The 16,394-nt window shown below is 39.0% G+C and overlaps 1 protein-coding gene across 2 annotated transcripts in view; it reads left to right on the forward strand.

Moving 5' to 3' along the window:
- The window catches only part of dock4b (dedicator of cytokinesis 4b), a 170,271-nt gene that overhangs the window by 120,776 nt on the left and 33,101 nt on the right, over positions 1-16,394 (forward strand). For both annotated transcript variants that reach the window (XM_034673952.1, XM_034673953.1), the window contains exons 31-39: positions 1,907-2,055; positions 3,738-3,823; positions 6,715-6,810; positions 8,455-8,515; positions 10,173-10,266; positions 10,465-10,613; positions 13,471-13,557; positions 13,744-13,848; positions 14,117-14,258. In XM_034673952.1, coding sequence (XP_034529843.1) covers positions 1,907-2,055; positions 3,738-3,823; positions 6,715-6,810; positions 8,455-8,515; positions 10,173-10,266; positions 10,465-10,613; positions 13,471-13,557; positions 13,744-13,848; positions 14,117-14,258 — 969 coding nt within the window. The remainder of the gene's footprint in view (positions 1-1,906; positions 2,056-3,737; positions 3,824-6,714; positions 6,811-8,454; positions 8,516-10,172; positions 10,267-10,464; positions 10,614-13,470; positions 13,558-13,743; positions 13,849-14,116; positions 14,259-16,394) is intronic.

Consider the following 16,394-nt stretch of genomic DNA (forward strand, 5'->3'; position numbering starts at 1 on the left):
AAAATTAATAAAATAAGTAACAGTGGAAAGAAAAGTTAAAAATAAGGTAAAGTTAACAAGATCATTAATACAAGAAAAACATAGATAAATAAATAATTAAATAAGATAAATAAATGTTAAAGCAATGTTTAAGATAATAATGATTAAAATAATAATGCAGTCCAGGGCTAAAAATAAATTACTCCAAATTAAAAGCTTGATTAAAAAGGTAAGTCTTAAGTTTACTTTTAAAAACACCCAGAGAGCTTGCCATTTTAATGTCCAGTGGCAGAGAGTTCCAAAGCTTAGGGGCGTAAAAACAGAAAGCTCTATGGCCGGGGCTTGTGTGAGACACACGAAGAACATTTAAAAGTAAATGACCCCTTCACCAAATTTGAAGGCTAATATAATCAAAATGAGTGAGTTATATTAAAGTTTATTGCTTCTTTAGGTGTTATAAAAAGAAACATGAGCTATAGGGATCAGACCAAACTGTAAACTTGTTGACTTCTGCTGCTCAAATTTACATTTTGATATAATAATAATAATAATAATAATAATAATAATAATAATAATAATAATAATAATAATACATTTTATTTATATAGCGCTTTTCAGAAAACTCAAAAGACACTTCACAAATGGCTCACAAAAAAACCCACAGTGGATATAAAAACATTAACAGTAAAAAGCAGCTCTGAAGAGGTGTGTTTTGAGCTGGGATTTGAATGTTTGTAGGTCAGTGGAGTTGCGTATGTGTTTGTGGAGGGAGTTCCAGAGGGCGGGGGCAGCAATGGAGTAAGAGACCTGTCGCCCCAGGTTCGGTGCTTGGTCCTACAGGGTGTGGAGAGAAGGTTTTCATTGGAGGAGAGGAGAGCACGGGAGGGGTTGTGAGGGTGAAGCAGGTCAGTGAGATAGGAGGGGGCCAGTTGATGGAGGGCTTTGTAAGTCAGGAGGAGGAGTTTGAAGTGAATGCGTTGGGGAACAGGAAGCCAGTGGAGGTTTTGGAGGACAGGGGTGATGTGATCACGGTAACGGGAGTGAGTGAGTAGACAGGCAGCTGAGTTCTGGATGTACTGGAGTTTTTTGAGGACTTTGGATGATGAGCCATATAGGATGCTGTTACAGTAGTCAATTCTGGAGGTGATGAATGAATGGATCAGGGTTTCAGCTGCAGGGAAGGAGAGTAATGGGCGGAGTCGGGCAATGTTTTGGGATATGGGGCCTATTGATTTTTGCGGCTTTTTGGAGGAACTGCGCCTCCACATTTACATTACTTTTCAACACCAGAGATTTATGCTTGATTTTACTCCCAGATGTACACTGAATCTATGCTACAGAAAATATATGATTCCTATTCAGAGTGGTGCTGCAGGTAGAGAGCTGTAGCTCCCTCTCCCCAGACTATAAAAACAAGTCCTTAAATGTCTCTATATTTATGTCTGCAGTGATGCAGAAGTTGTGTTCTTGAAGTTTGTGTGATGCACTTGGATCAGAGGAACTGGAGGCTAATAAATTCTTCAGTATTTCTTTGTACTTGAGCTGATGGGTACAAAAAACCTCTCAGCTGTTAAAAGTATTTGTTTCCATGGTAACAGGCTACAGCCGTCACTCTGCTTTGTGTGGATGATTTTCATTCTTTGTTCTGTGTAGGATTGACCTTTTTTGTTTTTATCTTTAACTTCTCTTGTTTTTGCTCAATTTTAAATGCTCTTTGAAGTTATGTTAATTTTATTTTGATACTTTATTTACGTGCTGACTTAATGACATAAGAGGGCAGTGGACTTAACCTGAATTTTCAGAGCAGCCTGTGTTGCAGTCTGGCCCGCTCTCTGGTTTGCCAAATTGCCTCTGACAGAAACAATCTGCTGTGTTCAGGTATAAAGTGAAACCCTCACCTCTCCTTTGACCTCCATGTCTCCTGCAGGGGAGCACAAACTGAACTTCATCCCTGCTATGATTGGTCCGTTCCTGGAGGTGACGCTGGTCCCTCAGCCCGATCTGAGGAATGTCATGATCCCCATCTTCCATGACATGATGGACTGGGAGCAGAGACGCAGTGGCAATTTCAAACAGGTACAAAAATAGATTCACTTTCCTGAAAGTCATATTTCATCACAAGTGAAGAAGTTCTTTCAGACTTTTAATGATTGTCATTTTTAACATCCACGTGTTGCACTGAAACTATAAGGTGTCTTACTTAGTGTACTCACTAAGTAAAGTCATGGATAGCAGATAAACTGCGATGCCATATTACATCTTTACATGCATTTAACCCTCCTGTTATGTTTGGGGTCAAATTGACCCTTTTTAAAGTCTATTTTAGGAAATATATGCCTACCAAACCAGCTAAATGCAGCATAAAAATCTGGGCAGCATGTGACAGAAGAGGTGTCTCGTGTTAATTTATCAACATCACTTATGTCATGTAATACTATTGTATTTATATTTAGGGCTTTCCAATGTACATTCATTCATTCAAAATTAACATTCATTTTAATGAAAAGCTAGTGAGTTATCCTCATTGAACCATGCTCTGTGAGAATTAAAGAACACCAATGGACTAAATATTGATTTAAATGGTTAGTAATGGAGTTAAAAAATAGATTTAATAAAAAAATTGTATTTGGATTTTTGGGGTTTCTGACACTTTTGGATAATTGAATCTGCCCCAGGTCAAATTGACCCAGGAACATTATTGCTGTTCCAGAGAAACGAACATAACAGGAGGGTTAAACATCTTTGTTAATCATAGATATGCCACTAAAAACAAGCTAACTCCATGTTGATAGCAACTGGCATTCAAAGTATTTCCTCAAGGGAAAGTTTCTACAATGTGGGATCACAGTTTAGCTGCTATTAACTAATCTGGCATAGTTGGGCTATATCACTGAGAAGACTTGCACATGCCATACAGGGGCGTCGCCAGGAATTCTGGGCCCCCTGAAAATACATCTCAGTGGGCCACATCACCACAGCCAGCCCTACAAAATATAACATTGCTGCTATAATACTGGTTTATTTGCAATTAAACAAAAATATATGCTTAAAACTATCCTTGTAGGGAAGCAGCTGGCCTAGCTGTCAAAGTGCCTCACATACAGAGGCTATAGTCTTTGTCCCAGAGGTCACTGGTTCAACTCCTGGCCGTGACCATGTCCTTCATGTCTTCCTTTGCCTTTGAGAGAGACTCTCCTTTTTTCCAGAAAGGAATTCTGAATGTTTGTTTGTTTATTCAGACAATTTTAGTTATCTTATTGTGCCCCTGATGCCACAGGTCACTTTTAGATCTCACTGTCACTCAAAATAGTGTTGACTTTGACTTACTCAGTGTAAGGAACATAACGCTAATGTAACAAGCTAATGTAGCTGTGTTGCTGTAGCTTAGCTTGCCACATTTCTCTGGGGAATAGGTTCAAAACAGTAAAGCTTAATTTAATGTACGTAGAGTTAAGCTTTGCTCACTGTATTTTATAAATCACTTAAGAGCTGGAAGTGTTCCTCAATTTTTTAAGCCAGTGGATTTGGTCCTTTTGTAACATTTTGCCATCTTTGCATCCTATTGATGGTGATTATGTTTTTAGCTTCTACATGCAGACAAAATTTTGTCACTAACATGTTAACAGCAACATAAAGAACATAATGTTCTGTTTAAGCTCAAAACAACTCATGCTGCTCATCCGTACGTTCATTTTATTAATATTAAAATTAACATTTGCACCAGCCTTTTGGAGATTTAAACGCATTTTCCCAAACAGGTGGAGGCCAAACTGATCGACAAGCTGGACAGCCTCATGTCTGAAGGCAAAGGAGACGAGACATACAGAGAGCTCTTCAACAGCATGTGAGTCAGAGACAGGAACAGCACACATAATACAAAGTTTGGAGATGGCTGCATGGTTACTCAAACTTGTTCAGATACCTTAGATTTCAAAGGAAAATAGAAAGGGTCAAGAGCCTGGTGTGTTATGTAACTTGGCCCACTCAAGAGCTATAAAAGCTTGAAAATAAAGGACTTCACAGGAAGGCTAGTTCAGAATGATAGGACACTTGTCCTGGCAGAGAAAAAAGCTGTGTGTTTTTTTGAGTCTTAACGACCTAAATGACTTAGCCCACACAAGGCTCCATCAGGTGAATGCAGCTTGCAGGTTGTTTTCTCAGTAAATGGCTGCTTTTTTTGTAAGTGGATGTGTCTGAGTGTTACTCTTTTGAAATGGAGCTTTTAACCCTGAAACCAAGTAACATACATAACAGCTTTAATGCTCAAAGACGGGCTACCTTTTACATGAGTTAAAAAAAAAGAGAGAGAGAAAAAAACACCCTCTTAAACGTGTCCAGAACAAGAACAGGTGTCTAATGAGGAAAGTGTTTTGTTGACATTTCGTATGACAAAATAGGAAGCGCTCGCTCTGTATTTGTATCTGTTTGTATTGAGTAGATTGTTTAATGGTAGAATGAGAGGTAAGTAGTCACCTTCATCTTCACTCACACCTCCTTTGTGGCCGCGCCTTGTCCACTCTGCCCTTGTGTTTCTTGCATGCTGGGTCCTCACACTTTATTCGTGTGTGTGTTAGCGTGCGTGTGCGTACGTGCTTCTTCCTGTGCCTGTTTTCACGCCCCCCCCTTCACTTTGAACTACTTAGCTTTTAAAGACATTATTGCATTTTTGCAAAAGAAGCCATTTTCAGATTCACATACACGACTTTTACATAGATGTGAATCAAACTCTTATCAATATCCATGTTGCTATAAATATCCCTTATGTATGGTGGCCCTGAAGGACAAAACAAATTTACAAAAGATGAAACACTTTTACAAAGTTGGAGACAAATTTACATTTTGGAAAACATTTTTACATTTTATAAAACAAAATTACATCAGCAAAACACTTTTACCAAGGCCAAAACAAATTTACATTAAGGAAACAAATTTTTAAAAAATGAAACACTTTTACAAAGTTGGAGACACTTTTACAAACGATGGAACACTTTGACCGTTAAGTCTGACTCCTTTTAGCCTGACTCCGTCTAGCCTGAGGCCATGTGGTCTGAAGCCGTTTCATCTGAATTCTGACACATGATGAAGGTTTTGCGGAAATATGATGGAGCTTTTCTGGAGACATGATGCTTTTTCATCTGAGGTTTGACACCTCTCTCTGACACCTGAGGATGTCCCAATATGTAAACCATGTTTTTTTTGTTTTTTATTTTACCTTTATTTTACCAGGAATAGTCCCATTGAGATACAAAGTCTCGTTTACAAGGGAGTCCTGGCCAAGACAGCAGCATAAAAAGTTTCACAAATAGAACAAGACAAAACATAAAGTGACAAGTATTACATCGATTTATAAATTAGCAGTGTTAAGCTCTAAAACATATGCACAAAGTGATCAGATGATCCTTTATCCTAGTTTTAAAATCCTCCAATCGAATTAAACAATCCAGCTTCATGTGACCCTGAAGCTCAAACCAAGAAGAGGGAGCAAAGACATTAAAAGCACTTTTACCAAAGACAGAGCAAGTCTGAGGAATGACAAAATTAATTTGTCCATGGGAGCGAAGATGACAGCCACTGACAACTTTAGGAGTCAATAAGGAGCATAAATAAGACGTCCATCTCCGTTTGGTTTCTCTCCATCAATACAAACTAAATGACCCCTCACTTGATCACTTCTGGATCACTTCCGGTGTTTGGTACATTCCCTTTACATAAAAATGAAATGTTAATTTGTTTCAGAAATGGTAAAAGTGTTTAATCTTTTGTAAATTTGTTTCCTTAATGTAAATTTGTTTTGGCCTTGGTAAAAGTGTTTTGTTAATGTAATTTTGTTTTATAAAATGAAAAAATGTTTTCCAAAATGTAAATTTGTCTCAAACTTTGTAAAAGTGTTTCATCTTTTGTAAATTTGTTTTGTCCTTCAGGGCCACCGTACTTATGTGTTTCATAGTCGATCATTCTCTTACCTACCATTTCTATATGTTAACGTTTTATTAAAGAGCATAATATTAAGCTTACTATTCATACTGCACATCAATAATGTACAATAATGTATGAGGAATCATAATTATTCAGATAGCAGTCTGTAATTAAGCTAGAATGCAGATTGACATTTCTGTTTATTATTACCAGTTTTATCTTGCTTTATGAATTAATTGTTTTGATTTTGTTCCTTAATTTATTTCCCTCCTACTAACTCCACTAATCCCCAAACTAACCTGTGTGAGTGTGTGCTGATAATAATCGTATTAATATTAATTTATTCCGCCTATGCTTCCCGCCTGGAGTAGAATTCCTCTGTTTGGTCCATACCCTAGGTAAGACGCTCTTCCTCTTTGTTCTCTCTGTGTCGTCTGTGTGAGGGGGAACGGCGGCAAAAAGGGCAAAAAAAAAGCTATTCCTTCCCCCGCTGTATTTGGCTCTGATGTGTTTTGTCTTCTCCCCCCTGGCCCGGTTGAGATAACCAATCAATTCTACAAATCTATTTAGGTCAGCTTTTGTGATACCTCTTAGCCACCTTGGGTATTTTATTGTGTCAACTCTCGCAGGCAGGCCAACAAGCATAGGTGACAAAAGTGTGACTGGGATTAATTTCCTCTTTGCTTCACCTCCTTTTCTTTTGCAGTAATTTCTTCTTCCTTTTTCCCTCTCAGCCCCTCTCCACTTTTCCTTTCCCATTTGTTCTCTTTTGGCCTCTCGTCTCTTTTGATCTTAACATCTCTCTGTCTCGTCCTCCAGCCTGCTGAAGAAGATTGAGAGAGAGACGTGGAGGGAGAGTGGTATCTCACTGATCGCTACAGTCACTCGGTTAATGGAGAGATTGCTGGACTACCGGTGAGAGTGGAATCGTACCGTCTTAGAAACACACATAAATACTTTTGTTTCTTAATCTTCTTTTTAAACACTTAAGGGGGATTCATTAAGAATGAGCTTTGGCCACTAGAAGCTCCACACTGCAAATAATTCGGCACTTGCCAAGATTTTAATTCTTAGATTGAGACATGCTAGATGAGCCTTAATTTGCTCAAATTAAGTATACAAAAATAAATTGATAGATAAAGATATTGTTTTTGCTTATATTTAGTATATTTCCCTTATAACTGTGCTATAAGTTTGTTTTCAAGCACTTTGAGCTAAAAAATCAGCATATTCTACTTATTTCAACCCTTTTTAATACTTTTCCGAGCCTGCTCATTTCCAGATTTAACAATCTCATTTTAAAGCTGCTGTTAGAAACTTTTGATTTATATCAATTTTTGCACCCCCTTGTGGACAAAGTGATACCTCTTATCTCTTGTTCTGTACATGCAAAAGTAGATTTTCCAAAAAAACTTCACCCTGCTGTCTTTTAACAGCCAGAGTTATCACTCAATGTGATTATTTGCCATGAAAACAGCCAAAAAAGGGTGTTTCTAAAGCCAAATGCCAATCATGTGGTCTGACACCTACCCCCTCTGAATGGTTTAAGGCATTAAACATGACAACAGAGAAGGTATCAGTGTTGTTGTTTATGGTTTTGTTTGCTTTTGAAGGTCATAAAGAGGCATCAGTGTTGGTTTCAGTCTGTTTCTCAGCTGGTGAAAAACTCCTCATAGTGCCTTTAAGATGTCTTGTCAAGTGAAATTAACTCGCTGCATGGACAGATAATTTCACTAGTTTTAAGAAATGTTCACCTTGAATTAAGTTTGTTCATCCTATATTTAAGCTACTCTTTTTTGCAATGCATGAATTGCACATCATTTGTCTCCATTGTCCTCTCTGTCCCATGGTCTAATTCACAAAGCACAGAGCACAAAGGGCTAATCATTTTCCAGAGCAACAAAGACAACATATTTCCACTGCTCTGAGCAGTTTGCTCTAGTTTTAAGTTTCTTAATGTCCGAGATGAGCTGTCAGCATCACCATACTCTGCTGCTCAGAGCTGCTCTGCATGCTTTCATCCTGATGGCACTAAATTATATCCACATATATGATAAACTGGACGTAGAGGGAAAGTCCTTAACGTTTTATAGTGGAGTCGACTCATGTCAGATGTAAAATAAATTTCAGTTTGTATCCAGTTTAGTTCCTGGAGCAGCTTGTTCAGATGGAAATAAAAACACTCTGTGTGCAGGAATTAAGCTGCAGACTGCGCCAGACTGGTTTAATCCCAGATTGTTATAAAAATAGTCATGTTAAAGTAATATTTACAGACTTTATGTACATACTGTATTATTTGTAGTCATCCAAAGGTGGAATATTTGTCTTGATCACCAAAGACTTTGAGCAGAACAGCGCTTAAACTCAAGCACAAATACCACCAGCTCCACTTTTACTGCACAGAGCTTTAAGTCCCAGTGTTCATAAATTATAATTTGCTCATCTGCATAGAATGGGGAGATTTTGCCCCAATGCTCAATAATGGCTCATTTAAATGTATGCAAACAACACTGTCCTTAAGTGAATGAGGCTCTGAGTCTTATGATGTTTCTATCACAGGGATTGTATGAAGCTGGGAGAAGTGGATGGGAAAAAGATTGGATGTACTGTCAGTTTACTGGTGAGTATCAGAGACTCATGAAGTCTCAGGTCTAAGTTGTTTTAAATTGTGTTGGCTTTCATTTGAGGTAATTATTGATGTATTTCTTTGAGCTTCTTTACAACTTCAGAATCACTTTGTGGATATGAAATACCTGAAACATGTTAGTAGGAGTGTAACCTTACAAGACAATTGTAAAAAAAAAAAAAAAAAAAAGAGGTGCCTATCAAAGTGAAAAATAAATAAATATCCATAACCATTTATAAACAGCAGAGGGGGCTACCTGCCTATGACTTCTCTTGTGTGATGTATTTACATCTGCAGTTGGTTAGAGGCATACATACATGTTTGCAGGACGAGAAGGTTTTACAGTTAAGGATGCACTGCTTAGGCTTCTTTGAAGGGCCCAAGTTAATACATTAGACACTTTTTGTTTGTTTGTTTGTGTTTACAATATAGTGAAAATTACTTCTGCGTCCTTTCAAAATTAAAGCAGCTTTGTTGTGAAGCATTAGGTGGCAAAAAAGGCAACATACAAGCATTGCTAATGACACTTTTGTGAGGTCGTCTTTTATTTCATGCTTGAAAATAAAGTGGATTACTTAAAGCTGGGGTTGGTAGTCAGATTTGGATACACTTTTTGTTACTGTACTGGTTAAATGATCTTTATGTCCCGATGGCAATCAATACATAATGTGTTCTTAAACACTTAAAAAAATGTGTCATTTAGCTTTCCTGCGAAGCTGGCTAACATAGCAAAAGCCATGAGAAGCAGCTAGCATTGATAAAAACATTTCGCTAGCAGGATCCCTAAAGCTCCCTTATTAGCAGGTTCAGTCAAGCTAACAGGATAACTTATTAGTGGAGCCTCTATCTCTACTTTCAGTTTTACCATCATTTAAATAAAACATACTAGATATGATCATAATGATGATCTTTAGAGGTGCTTTAAGACAGTTTGCCCCCTAGAACAGGGTAGGGCTGGCTTTTTGCACTTATTATGTTGAAATAAACTTACGTACTGTAGCCTCATATTTAATTTAGAGACATTAAAGCAACATTAATCTTATCTCTTGGAAAGTATTAGCAAGAAAACGGGTATAGACCTTCTTTAAGTATTAGAAACTATTAAGAGCCACTGTACCGTCCACCATTCAACATTTTTAATCTTTTTTCATATGCTTCTATTACAAGTCTTATGAAGTTTTCATCCTTTTTTTTAATAACATATTATCCCAAAATGGTAATACAGAGTATATATACTTTTTCAATTCTTTAGCTCATTATGAAAGTTACAGGATGTCCAATGAGCCTCTTTGATAAATGGTGTGTCAATGCAAATTCATGCTTGACAATTTTAAACACATTTAGATATATTAGATCAGCTTTCTCTTCATTTTTCTCCCTTCTTCTTTCCATTTGCTGCCCTTCTGCCTACAAGGTTCTCCTTATGTAACAGCTGCCATCTGTAAGAGCACCTGGTTGTGTAGGCAGAGGGATCAGAAGCTGCTGCTAATCTGCAGTTGAAATAAACCTTTACCACAGAACAATCTGTCACTTTTTAATATTAGTCATCATTTGCATCTCCAAATTGTTACAAAAAAGAGTTTATGATCACTTTCTCCCTCTCTTTTATGTGATGCTCTTTGTCCTCTAAAACTCCCACTGCTCCCAACAGAACTTCTACAAAACGGAGCTGAACAAGGAGGAGATGTACATCCGCTACATTCACAAACTGTATGACCTGCACCTGAAAGCACAAAACTACACAGGTACGCCTCAAGTGATGAAGATTGTGTATTTGGTGGTGTTGAAACATGACGGTTACACATTATGACTGTTTTACTGCATGTAGGAAAGTGTGCACATACATTTTCACATAGTTTACATTATGCTGCTGCTGGGGAACTTAATCCTACATGTTTACGACTGCTGCTTTAAGATTTGTGTGATCTGCTGTCTGCTTGCAGAGGCGTCATACACCCTGCTGCTGTATGATGAGTTACTGGAGTGGTCAGACAGGCCGCTCAGAGAGTTCCTCAACTACCCAATGCAGAGCGAGTGGCAAAGAAAGGAGTATCTGCATCTCACTATCATCCAGAACTTCGACAGGGGGAAGGTAAACTTGAAAAAATGTTACCTGAGTTTTTCTACCTTTGCTGTATGTCCTGTTTTTTGTACTTATTCCATGTAGCTTTATGACATGTTAAGGTGCTTTTCAACCAAAAATTCCAGAAACTTTTAGTTCCTGGAATTACTCTTCTAGGAACTAAATGGTTCGTGTGGCCCATTGTTGTCTGCATTTCCACCAAGGCCTAAAGTCCAGTGGAGATAATGCAAATAAGGCCAGTGAAGTATGGAGAAAAAAAAAGTAATTGCACTACATCGCCCGACCAGTAGAGGGCAGTCAGACAAAGATGAAGGCAATACAACAAAAAGGACAAAATAGAAGGGGACAGACAGACCAGCATCGTCTTTATCAACACTTTAGAAGCCATGGCAGGAATTTATTGGTGTTTCAGTTAAACGAGCGACCCTGTTAATTGGCGACTTTCAGCCACATGCAACCCTCACAAATACACTTAGATTATCATAAATACTTATCTGATGAGGATATTTTGACATTTTAACCCTCCTGTTATGTTCGTTTCTCTGGAACAGTAATAATGTTCCTGGGTCAATTTGACCCGGGGCATATTCAATTATCCAAAAGTGTCAGAACCCCAAAAAATCTCAATACACATTTTTTTAAATCTAATTTTTAACTCCATTACAAACCATTTAAATCAAGATTTAGTCCATTGGTGTTCTTTAATTATCACAGATCATGGTTCACTCATTTTACATTAAAATTCATGTTAAAGCTTTTTTTAATATACACTGGAAAGCCCTAAATATAAATACAATACTTTTACATGACATAGATTTTTTTATTTTATTTTACATTCTATTTTTAATTTTTTTTATGAAGTGATGTTGATAAATTAACACGACACCTCTTATGTCACATGTTGCCCAGTTTTTTGTGCTGCATTTAGCTGGTTTGGAAGGCATATATTGCCTAAAATAGACTTTAAAAAGGGTCAGTTTTACCCGCAACATAACAGGAGGGTTAATAAAGAACTACACTAGGATGCATTCCCGAGGAGTCCTTACGAGTTTCAAAAGCTGTTATAAAGTTGAGAAACACTGACACGTTCAGCTGAAGGTCTCCAGTTTACAGGGTCACTCTGAATACTGTAACACCGGGAGCTGACAGAGGCACATTCACGGAAGGCTCAGAGAAGATAACTGTTACACAGCTATTAAAACCAAGTGAATCATACTACAAAAACACTGCAGTCACGATGCCAATCAGAAACTTTAAGCATTGAGAGCCTACCCCCCCCAAAAGTTCCTAGACCATTGAAAAGAACTAACCTCCTAGTAAGGGCTTTTCAAGGGGTGATTAACTACCCCAGAACTAAATTTAGACCCTGGTTCCTGCAGTTGAAAAGCACCTTTAGTTAAAAATCTTTATGTTAGAAGCATTGTGTTGAATTTCAAGCTACTGCCTCCCTGATTGGATTTTGTATGAGGAAAGAAATCACACAGTAGGCTCTGTTTTTAGTGATGCCAACTCAGAGTAACACTTCAAGTATGTGTTTCAAAACCAGATGGACTAATGGCTTCTGAACACTGCTTAATGCCAGTGAATTAATCACTCCACTCTGGAAGCAACAGGATGTTCCCTTCCAATGAAGAGAACTTTTTGCCACAATAAACCCAGTGACTTGTCAGCTCCTCATGCATAGTTGACAATATTACCCAAGCTTATTCAGCCACATTACTAATGCTGCATTTACAGTTTATTAATGCTAGCTACCAATACGTGGATTTTAAGAATTTAATTCAGCATGTATACTCCCTTCCCTCCTTCCTCAGAGGAGATGTGACATTGTCCAAGTGAAATGAAATGCCCTGATAAATGGAGAGCAGAGAAAGCTTAAAAAAGACATGTCACTTGTGGTCAGACATTTAATATCCACCTGTTGTGAACTGTGACACTGGCTCCAGGCATCAACATCTCAGTGGTTTAATCAGATGAAACGCTGGCAGCTGTAATTACAGTGGGATCCGTATCGTCCTGCGCCACTCCCGCAAGAAATATTTTGCTGGAGATGATGGCGGGGAGACTGACAGGTGAAGCGTGACTTGCATCTGCATATCAGTTCAAAGCCTCGGCTGAGGATGAATGGCGAGATTGGCAGCTTAACAGAACACAGCTGATTCATTTTCTGAGTCATTTCTCTTTGCTTTGTTGCTATCACTCCAGATATGTTGTTTCTTCATTCCTCCAACTGCTACTCTCTACTGATTTTACCTCCTTATCCTAACTACCTATGCCCTCATTCTGCACTTTCACTGAAAAGTGGCATCATGGAACCCCTCCAAAATTACACACACACACTCTCTCTCTCTCTCTCTCTCTCTCTCTCTCTCTCTCTCTCTCTCTCTCTCTCTCTCTCTCTCTCTCTCTCTCTCTCTCTCTCTCTCTCTTTCTAAAATACAACTTCAGCATCCCTGAAGAAAAAGATAGCTCTACGGAATCATTAAAACTGCTCCGCTCGTTACTCATAGTCCAATTTTCCTTCACATTCATGAGCTTTGCCATCTGCCAGCGCTGCCGCGTAGGGACTTGAAGGCAGCAGGAAAGGAAAGCTTTTCATTTAATTAGCAAGATGGCTGGGGTGCTGCGTGTACCTGCATGAAGAGAGTCTTGATATTGTCGACTCACCACTGCCACCCAGTGGGGAGAGGGCAGTTTAGCAGCATCACTGCGGAGCATTTAATCAGTTTAATTTATTAGGCTTTCCATTCATAGTTACTCCTCTAGATTTAATGGGTAGCCTCTTTGGCTCTGTTCATCACTCTGTTTTCAGATGGAGCTCAGTGATCATGAGGATGACGAAGCTGTTTTTGTTTCTTGTTTTCAGTGTTGGGAGAATGGCATCATTCTGTGCAGAGAGCTGGCTGACCAGTATGAATCATACTACGACTACAGGAACCTGAGCAAGATGAGGGTGAGTTCTGGAGCTCCTTCTTGAAGACTGAGTCGTATTCCTATCAGGAAAGACTCAGAAAAGTGACCTCATTCTTGTCGTGCAATCCCCAATAAACCTGATTCTATATAACTTAACTCATGTCAATGCACCAAATCCCTTTTCAGTCACATACCGTTGACATTTGTTCATAATTTCTGTCACCAGATGATGGAAGCCTCTCTCTACGACAAGATCATGGACCAGCAAAGACTAGAACCTGAGTTCTTCCGTGTGGGTTTCTATGGAAAGAAGTTCCCCTTCTTCCTACGGGTAAAGAAATCTCCATAACCCCTCTGTGTCAGGAATATTAAATGAACAATATAACCTCTACAAACAAGACACAGACCTGCAGGAAGAATTAACTTTTCTTACATAAGGCTCCTCCATTGTGAGGTGACATTCAGCAACTCTTATTCAATGCCATTTAATGATGTAACAGGCGCTGTCCTTGGTAAGGGGTTTGCAGTGAAAGCTGCAGCTACACAATGCAACCACTAGATGTCAAACTAACCCCACACTCACTCTGCTCTCTGTGCAGAATAAGGAGTTTGTGTGCCGCGGCCATGACTACGAGAGGCTGGAGGCTTTCCAGCAGCGGATGCTCAACGAGTTTCCCCACGCCATCGCCATGCAGCACGTCAACCAGCCAGACCAGACCATATACCAGGCTGAGGCTCAGTGTATCCTTTGGAAATGCAAAATTCAGCCACAAACAGGTGTGGATCACGCATTCTGATCAGGCATGTGTGGAAATGTGGAAAAACAACAACACAGAGCAGACACTTTTGTACGCCTCACACACACTTAGCTTGCAAAATTGCCTGTAATGAGGAACACACTTTCACACACACACTGTACCTCCTTCTTCCTCTCACCTCGTCTCTTTCTTGTCATTATCAAAGGCACATTTACAGGAACGCACACACGCTTCTTATATTGCATATTGCATATTACATAGAGTATAAGGATGTCTTCTAAAAATACACTATCAAACAAGATTTGTACATCCGTATACCGGGACACAAACCAAAGAGCTGAATTGTCACAGTGTTTTTTTTAATACTCCACTTAAAACAGAGTTGTCTGTATCGCTATAATGAAGATGAAAGGCACTTCAAAATGATACAAATGTTGACAATCATCTTGGGTCTGTCTGTCATCTTCAGTTGTTTTAATAAGCTTAACAAGAGGCAGTAAGTGAAGTACAATATTGGAGCTTTGTTTGAATATTCACACTACTTTTGATCTTCATACAGACACAGGAAGAAAAAAGACAGATATGATGTGACTCTAGAATAAGGATATTTAAAAAGTACTCATTGGGTTCATAGCAAGCGGCAACCTCCGGTCTCAAACTATGAAGCCCATGCTGAAGTGTTATAAAGTGCAATATACATTCAGAATCCGCTTGAGGCTGGCTGCAGACTGACCAGAAACCACATAGACACCAATTCAAAATAGATGATATTTGCAGCATTAATAAACATGTTTACAGCATGATTAAAAAAACGGCTTGGCTCTTCGTAGCTAATTTCTCTATCGGCACATACTGTGGGGGCGGGGGCTTTTTTCTAACGCGACGGTTCAGAAGATATTAAGATTCCGAGTTTTTGCCCAAATAAGGACATGACTGATTTGACTCCCGGACGGGAACACATAGCTGTTGGCTAGGAGGCTCAAACTCTGCCCCTTGACGTCACACTCTGCCTGGTTGAGTTCCACATTTCCAATATGGCTGCCGCCGTTGATTGGCTTTAAAACAGCGCTCAGGAACAGATGGGTGACGTCACGGATACTACGTCCATTATTTATACAGTCTATGGTTCATAGGCTTTCTTTGACTCCAAAGAGATCCCAGTTCGAAATGTTTTTGAACAAGAAATTTAGGATGAGCCTGAAGATGTTCGAGTCTACATTTACGCGCAGCAGAGCATTAAGTCGTTTGACTATCTTGATATGTTGCCGCCCCGTGATTAAAGCTCCTGTGAGGAGTTTTTACCTTGTCATGAAACAGACTGCAACTCATGTTAATGCCTCTATATGTGCTTCAAAAGCAAACAAGACTATCAGGATAAAGATTAGCTATTTTTACATAGTTGTTTTTAATGCTTGAAACTGCTGCTGCAGGGTAGGTGTCATATGATTAAGACAAGCAGCAACCTCCGGTCTAAAAATATGAGTCCAATGCGGAAGTATTAAAAGCTGCAGTTCATCGAGGATCCACTTGAGGCTGGCTCCGGAAGTACCGGAAGTCACATACGCATGAATGGGAAAAAGATGATCTTTACAGCAGAAATAAACATGTTTACAGCCTGGTACAAAAGACGTGTGTAGTCTAGATAGCTAATTTCTCGATCTACTGTCACTGTACGGGGGTGAATTTATTTCTAACGCAGCAATTTTGAAGATATTGAGAATACCAGTCTTCCAATGAGCGGCACAGCTGACTGCGGGAACACTGCAGCTGATGGCTAGGAGGCTCAAAGCCCGCCTCTTTACGTCACACTGGTACTACAGCAGCAATATGGCTGCCGCCGATGATTGGCCTCAAAACAGCTCTTCAGAAACAGATGGGTGACGTGACGGATACTACGTCCATATTTTATACACTCTATGGATTAACAGTCATGTGCGAAAACAGCCTTTTTAAACATTTTCCACAGAAAATCATCAAGGGGTATTTTGCATAAGAAAAATAAAATATTCGGGGCATACTTAGCACAGGAATACAGCTTTGTCCACAGGGGGCGCCAAAATCAACACAAACCAAATGTTCCTTACCAGAGCTTTAAATATTTGCTACCCTGTGGAAGAAG

Source organism: Notolabrus celidotus, chromosome 21 (genome assembly GCF_009762535.1).
Source record: "Notolabrus celidotus isolate fNotCel1 chromosome 21, fNotCel1.pri, whole genome shotgun sequence".
NCBI lineage: Eukaryota > Metazoa > Chordata > Actinopteri > Labriformes > Labridae > Notolabrus > Notolabrus celidotus.